At 35.2% G+C, this 8399-nt stretch overlaps 1 protein-coding gene across 1 annotated transcript in view; it reads right to left on the reverse strand.

Moving 5' to 3' along the window:
* Window positions 1–2612, reverse strand: part of LOC129758684 (uncharacterized) — a 25049-nt gene extending 22437 nt beyond the window's left edge. The window contains exon 1 of the mRNA XM_055756260.1: window positions 2576–2612. Within this exon, the coding sequence (XP_055612235.1) occupies window positions 2576–2612 (37 nt within the window). The remainder of the gene's footprint in view (window positions 1–2575) is intronic.
* Between the last annotated feature and the right edge of the window lie 5787 nt (window positions 2613–8399).

Below are 8399 nucleotides of genomic sequence, written 5' to 3' on the forward strand. Positions count from 1 at the left end.
TTTCTTTCTCCCTGTGTCCCAGTTGTCTTTGCGTCCAATACTGCACAGTGGGCCCAGCCAAGTTAAGATGAGTAGTAAATGTACTTTTACTACTCCCCGAGATGCTGACAAGTATGCATCATAAGCATGCTAAATGTTTTCTAGCGAACTTGTGACATTATCAGTAAACTGAAAAATATCTTAAGTAAATCACAGTAGAAAAGGATTTTTAAACCAAATCGTCCATATAATGACACTATTCAAATCCTATTCACTTTTCCCTCATCCGAAAAAAAAATGTTTTCCTAGGATGCAGAGGTGACCTCGGTCATTTGATGCGTATATTTTCTATCAACCATTTCTTTTATAGCATTTGGAATGGTAATGATCAAAATTTCACAACTGCTTCACAAATTGCAACAACTTGTAACGATTAGCACATTTTCACTCTCTTTGAGCACTAGTTTCTCTAATTTTAACTCAAATCTTCTTATTTTCTCTAACAAACTGCTACAAATTACCACAAATTCAATCATTGGCAACACAATTTGTGTGATCATTGACGTATTTTCTCCCATCATCTCAGTTCCCCGTGTCCAGCAGTTTAAGCAAAAAAAAAAACAATTTTTAACGTGAATTGGTATTGTAGATTTCGAAGATGACTCGATAAAATAATTCAAAAAAAATCTTCTCACAAACACAACAAGTGGATACTGTTCCTCTTACTGCTCCAATGTATTTTTTTTTTCCTATTTTAACTATTTTCCAACTCTGAAATATTTGGCAAGAAGGGCGGTGAAGCTTCTTTTTTTCCTGACAAATAAGACGATTAAAGACATTTTTTTTTGGAGATATTAAAAAGTTTCAGATGATTCGTGTCTATATTTTCTGCATATATAAATACACAATGGAAAACAAAGGGTAGTATTCTGTCATTTTCATGATATTCATACCCGCACATCCTTCAATACAGTTCAAATAAAATTAATTCTTTAAAGATTTATGGTTCAATAAATTTTAACAAATTTTTTAGGTGTTTGTGTTTTTGTCAAGTTTCATCGAGATACATCAATCTTAAGAGATGAATGTAAACACGGATGAATGCAAACAGGATCGTTTTTCATAATAGTTGCTGGAACTTTTTCTTTCTCGACATTCTTTAAAAGTTCATCGACTGGCTTGATTGCTCAGCGCCTACTTAACCAGACATTTTTTTCAAAAACGTTTGATTTTATTTATGTTGCGTACAGCACTAGTGAACATAGATTTTAAATATAGGAATAACTTTTTCAAAATATTTAGTTCAAGATTCTCATCTCAGAACATAAGTTTAGATGAAAATATACCTTCCTTTGAGTGAAACAAATTTTCTCTTTATTCGGTATTCCACTCTCGACAAATTTAACAATCAAATTTGTCGAAATCCACTGACAGATATGCAAATACACCACCTGGTGACTGATTTATGAACTTTCCACGACACAGAATAATCTAGGTCCCAATCTTCCAAGCCTTGAAGCTTCCCTTGGAGCCATGATGGCAAGCAGCCTACCAAAAAAAAGAGGCCATAAATCCAAAGACATAAAAGCGCTCACTTCCATCAAAAGCGAGTTGGTTGTTGCACCTATGATGAAGAAGGGAATGGAAACGGTAGATATGGATGGATGTCGATTGGGTGTTAAATTTGTCTACGGATGGATGGTCGTGGTCCTGGCTTTGACTCGACGATGAAAATTGGCCCGATATGGGATTGATGTTGTCGCACTGCAGAGATTTATAATTCACTCTTTTTTTTTTATCTATAGTTGAATTGATGTTTAGTGACTTATTGGAGAGGTTCCAGATTTTTAAGGATGGCTTCAATAGGGCTCGGGAGAAATATACGACCAATTCGACTTTGAAGAGTAGGTCATCAGTCAAATCGCAAAGTTGAATAGTCACATATGATTTCTTTGCACTCCCACCATGAATATTTCACAACTGTGGTCAACTGACCAAAATGAGGGTATTTTAAAATTTCCAAATCCTAGAAAAGGATTAAGCCAGAAAGATAAATAATAATTGGACTAGATTATCTAAATAGACATTCGAGCAAAGCCCTGCGCTCTTCGGGTTGGCGATAATCGTGGAGGTTCTAATTAAATTGTTAAATTAGCAACCGTAATTGGTGCCCCAGTTGTGCCACGCTCCATTAAATTCTTGGGGCAGCACTTCGTACTTGGATGCAGGCTATGAATTAACTCTCAATAGTAACGAGAGATTCCAAATCAAAGCAAGAAATGTAATGCCAGATGTTATTGGGGCTTCTATAGTCCATACACGCTCGTTTCTCTTAGTCTGAATTGACCAGAAACTTCTGCACGGTAGGGACATTTGACAATCGACTTGAAGTTTTAGGTTAGCTTTTAAAGCAAACATCCGCTCCGTTTTTTTTTTTTGTTCTGGTTTAAACGAGGAACTCTAGGGGAGAGTCCCACTTTGACTAATTCCTGTTCGATGGCCGAGGGGCTGCACAAAGGTGAAAGATCGTAAGTTTGAGATAATACATAAAAAAAATCCGCACACGCGGCCGGCGCTCGAGCGACTTATGACTCACTTTGGGGCTGTGGAGTTTGCCTTCGATCTAGATGCATTTGCACCCAGAATCTCGAGAACTTGTGACTTGGAACACGTGTGCCTTATGTAGACAGAGAGAGAGACGTTCGCTAGATCGAGGAAGAAGACGAGGAATAGTAACAACAAGGGGTTGAAAACTGCAATTCTGGCAGGCCCCCCGCGGGCTTTTCGGCATAGGTAGGTATAATAGATTGAGGGTACTAATCGAGTCCAAGCAACCCTTGACTGGGAATTGTCAGACAGACGGTAATGCTCAACGGCATCATGGCATGTTACGATCCAATGTTGTTGGTGTTGTAGGTACAAGAGAAGGTCAATTGATGCTTGATCTCCATGGCAACCGCGCCGCCAACTATGCAGATTGTGCTCCAGTGCCGCCACCATCATAGCATGCCAAAAGGCGCAACTCTCGTCAGAAATTGACAAATTAGATTCATTCGTTCGCTGGACTGATGCTGGGAGCGATCCAGTAATTGAAAAGGCTGTCCGTCGAACGAATGAATGGTTGTTTGAAAGTGAAACGTGCCCGCTTGATGAAAACAAAATTAAGATCGCTATCTTGGGCGCCCAAATCCTTCTGGCTGAATCAAGGTAAGTGCGCAGCACTTCTTTCGTACATGAAAGTAAGAGTTCATTTTTTTTTTCTTTTTACATGCTTAAGCCTATGACGACGAGACAGTAGCAGAAGCAGCAGACGACCAACGACGGCAGACGGTGGCGATCAACTTCAACGGAGCAGACATTAACCGGGGACTCAACGACGAGCGGTCAATCAGCGGGAGGCTGCTGCCACGCGGTCGACCGAGGCCCTAATGAGCAGGCGCAGATGGATGTCGGCAGGGAGATACGCAAAACAACCCCTGGAGGTCATTGCAAACTGGTTTTGGATGAAAGTGAGTGTGCTTTTTTTATTGTTATTATTTCTTTTTTGGACACACCGACCGTAGCAGGCCGGTGAACTCCGGCCGACCGAAAAATGCGTTGGTGTAGAATTCATATCGTTGTGTCGAAACAGGAACTGATTTCGCGGCTGGATTAAAAACTGCGCGGCACATCCCAGAAACGACACCCGAGGCTAATGATTTGAAGGGGAAGCCAGAGCTTAAAACCCGGATGAAAAGTCATTGCAGCCGCTTTAATCATGTTTAATTAGAAAAAGATATTTTTCATAAATGGCTTGATGGCTGCGCAGCAGGCGATGCCTCGGAGCAATAAAAGGCATCAACTGCTTGCTTATGTAAACAAAGCTACTGTGATGATTCCCAATATGAAAGGGATATAAAACGAACACGTGGTGAAGCGCGTACCTATCGAGAAGCTTGCTCATCAAAGCATGCTGCGAGTGAGGAATGCGGAAATGGAAACTCATTAGTCCGAGTTCTAACACCGTGGTTAATGTTTTTGATGGTGATTATTTGTGTGAATGGTGTTGTCGTAGGTCGAAGGTACATATTAGTTTTTATGAAATATTGACATAAATGATGAAAATAACAAAATTTACAAAAAAAGACAAAAATGACAAAAATGACAAAAATGACAAAAATGACAAAAATGACAAAAATGACAATAATTACAAAAATGACAAAAATGACAAAATGACATAAATGACAAAAATGACAAAAATGACAAAAATGACAAAAATGACAAAAATGACAAAAATGACAAAAATGACAAAAATGACAAAAATGACAAAAATGACAAAAATAACAAAAATAACAAAACTAACAAAAATGGCAAAAATGTCAAAAATGATAAAAATTACAAAAATGACAAAAATGACAAAAATGACAAAAATGACAAAAATGACAAAAATGACAAAAATTACAAAAATGACAAAAATAACCAAAATAACAAAAATGACAAAAATGATAAATTTGACAAAAATGACAAAAATGACAAATATGACAAAAATGACAAAAATGACAAAAATGACAAAAATGAAAAAAATGACAAAAATAATAAATTTGACAAAAATGACAAAAATTTCAAAAATGACAAAAATGACAAAAATGACAACAATGACAAAAATGACAAATAACGACATTTAACAAAAGTAACAAAAACTACAAAAATTACAAAAAAGACAAAAATGACAAAAATGACAAAAATGACAAAAATAACAAAAATGACAAAAATGACAAAAATTACAAAAAATACAAAAATTACAAAAATTTCAAAAATTACATAAATTAAAAAAATTACGAAAATTACAAAAAAATAAAAAAAATTCAAAAATGATAAAAATGACAAAAATGACAAAAACGAAAAAAATTACAAAAATGACAAAAATGACATAAATGACAAAAATGACAAAAATGACAAAAATGACAAAAATGACAAAAATGACAAAAATGACAAAAATGACAAAAATGACAAAAATAACAAAAATGACAAAAATAACAAAAATGATAAAAATGACAAAAATGACAAAAATGACAAAAATGACAAAAATGGCAAAAATGACAAAAATGACAAAAATGACAAAAATGACAAAAATGACAAAAGTGACAAAAGTGACAAAAATGACAAAAATGACAAAAATGACAAAAATGACAAAAATGACAAAAATGACAAAAATGACAAAAATGACAAAAATGACAAAAATGACAAAAATGACAAAAATGACAAAAATGACAAAAATGACAAAAATGACAAAAATGACAAAAATGACAAAAATGACAAAAATGACAAAAATGACAAAAATGACAAAAATGACAAAAATGACAAAAATGACAAAAATGACAAAATGACAAAAATTAGAAAATTACAAAAATGACAAAAATGACAAAAAAGACAAAAATGGAAAAAAATGACAAGAATGACAAAAATGACGAAAATAACAAAAATGACAAGAATGACAAAAATGACGAAAATAACAAAAATGACACAAATAACAAAAAAAAACAAAAATAGCAAAAGGACAACAATGAAAGAACTCTTTAAGTCATAAAGCTTTCGAAGAACTTAATTGTAAAACAGTCTTCAAACGATCAAAAACCTTTCCAAAATATTTCAATTTCATGATATGTACATCCAAATCAACAAATCTGTCTAGTAGTCAAGTAGTACAAATATGGCCGGAAAAGAGTGGCTAATCCGAGCAAACTTTTACTTTCCATCATCGTAAATCTGCAAAAATCGTGTAAACACAAGCGCGGAGCAAGACTTCCGAATATTTCGCGCTGTTTTGACGGAAATTTAAGGCAGCAACGAGCGACGCTACAGGGAGGTATCGCAAACAACGCCACCATCACAGCAGGCGGTGGCGTCCAATTCGTCCAGTCCACCGTGTTTCACTTTCTTGCTGTTTTCTTTCGAGCTTTTCTCTCATTGCCCGGCCTTCGTTGTCGTTTTTGTTGTTGTTTACTTATAAATATTTCGATCAAAGTGCGACACAAGAGCACTTGGCGGTCGGTGGCGTCGTCGTGATATTTTTTTATTTTTTTTATGCATATTTATTATTTTTGCAACCTAACCCATGTTTGTTTTGGCGCTTTCGCTCTCTGAAGTTAAGTGCAAAAGCGATCAGAAGTTTATTGTTGAGTGTTCAACTCTGTTTTCTTTTTGTGAAAATGCGATTGAATATACCAAAAAAATTTAAAATAATTTCTCAATGTGATTCGACGTTCAAAATTGTGAAATTTTCGTTGCATGCCATTGTTCGTAAATTATCAAATTGACATAAGGTACAGCGTCTATTTTTAACTCATCATGTAGCAACATTGAAACGGAAATTTAAACAGCATAGCTCTACGCCATGCTTCATTTGTTTATTCACAAGCAAGGATATGCATTAAAGCCGCTTTAATAGTAGCCGAATAGATAACTAACAAACAGGCAACTGAGATAGAAAACTAATTACCGAAGTGCAACACAACGAATAGTCCACATACCTCTAACTATTCGTACGTTAATACAAAGGTTTTCAAAGCTCACCAGCACAGAGCACACCTTGAACCTGAGGCATTTTCAAGACCAAAATGCCGAATATAAAACCGCATCATAATCGCATGGTTTGCTGCGATCACCGCAAAGTCAAAGCAAAAGACCAGGCAGGCAAGCACAGCCAAGCCAACTCAGACTAACTACATATTTCGGTACAATTTAGTTCGCTGACGCTTGTCCGTCAAAAAGCCGAAGGGTTATGATATAATTGGATTATTGCGTGCGGTGCGGCTGCTCTAAAGCTCACCGAAGCGTTTTGGAGGGTGCGGGAAAAACTTTTCTACAAGACCAACATCAGAGGGTGTGGCGCTAAGTGGATACCTTTAGTCGGTGGACTAGAATGCCTGCTTTACCTACCTACATATATGGTTATGATTATGGTAAGTTGGGTAGACCATAATTAGAATAAAGCTCAACCTGGCAAGGCTATTTTTTCTACTGATTTTACTGAGGGATAGGTTAGTGAAAGCTTCCAAGTTGAATTTCTCTGCAGCCGACGTACCATGGCCGGTATTCATACAACATAGTAGGCGTCGTCGCCTAGTGAAGTTTATGGTTGGGGTCGAAGCAATCCGAAAGTGAAGGAAAAGTAGCAGTTCAAGTTCGCAACGTAGGTATAGCCTGCTGAGCTTTGCCAAGGAGTATGAAACATGGTGGCTCTTGAAGGGTTAAAAGGAAATCTGTTTTGCGACCGACTTTGGCATTTGCGGTTAGTGCCTGTTTTAGATTGCACCTCCAGTAGACCATATGGGAGGCAGCCCTTCTAAATGACTTTGAAGTTACTGGCGAGCAAGGTTAAACACAATACATATTGTTGTCGGTTTGTTGTTCAGAATCATACAAATTCGCGTTCTTGAATAATGGTTCGTTTGAACTCCTATATCATTTTTGCTCTGATGTCCTTGACTGGAAAACATTCAAATGGGATGAAAAACGTTGGGAGAATATTGTTCCTCAAACGGACATTTTAGGACATTCAATCCAAAGACAACAGAGGATAAAGAAGTGATAAAGTCATAGCACTAAGTTCGAAACTTACGTAAGCACAAGCTGGTTAAAAAGTTTAATCATAAAAAAACTCGCTATTAATCGTGGTGATTAAAAAAAACCAATAATAGGTATCATATTTATGTTGTTTTGCGCTAATTCATTCACGAGTAATTTTTGTGTCCACCTTGGATCATTTTGATGATATGTACTTGTGTCATGCTCTGTATTTTTCCGTGTTTTGGATTTTTTTTGAAATTTTTATCATTTTAATAATAATATTCATTTGTTAACTTTTTAAATTACAGACTCCGCTTGATTTTGGCAACACGCCCGTTGAATTGCCAAAATCGAGTGTTGGTAAAATTGAATGGTATTTTTTTCTTAATTTTTCCCAATGTTTTAATATAACTGAGATTATTAATAAATTTCCGTCCATTTTCAGTATAAATTAATTGTTACTTATGCATTTAGAACTTTTCTAGTTTGGCCTATATTGTTTGTCATTTTTGTCATTTCTGTAATTTTTGTAATTTATGTAATTTTTGTAAATTTTGTAAATTTTGTAAATTTTGTTATTTTTGTCATTTTTGTCATTTTTGTCATTTTTGTCATTTTTGTCATTTTTGTCATTTTTGTCATTTTTGTCATTTTTGTAATTTTTGTCATTTTTGTCATTTTTGTCATTTTTGTCATTTTTGTCATTTTTGTCATTTTTGTCATTTTTGTCATTTTTGTCATTTTTGTCATTTTTGTCATTTTTGTCATTTTTGCCATTTTTGTCATTTTTGTCATTTTTGTCATTTTTGTCATTTTTGTTATTTTTGTCATTTTTGTCATTTTTGTCATTTTTGTCATTTTTGTCATTTTTG

The sequence above is a fragment of the Uranotaenia lowii genome, chromosome 3 (genome assembly GCF_029784155.1).
Source record: "Uranotaenia lowii strain MFRU-FL chromosome 3, ASM2978415v1, whole genome shotgun sequence".
Classification (NCBI taxonomy): Eukaryota; Metazoa; Arthropoda; class Insecta; order Diptera; family Culicidae; genus Uranotaenia; species Uranotaenia lowii.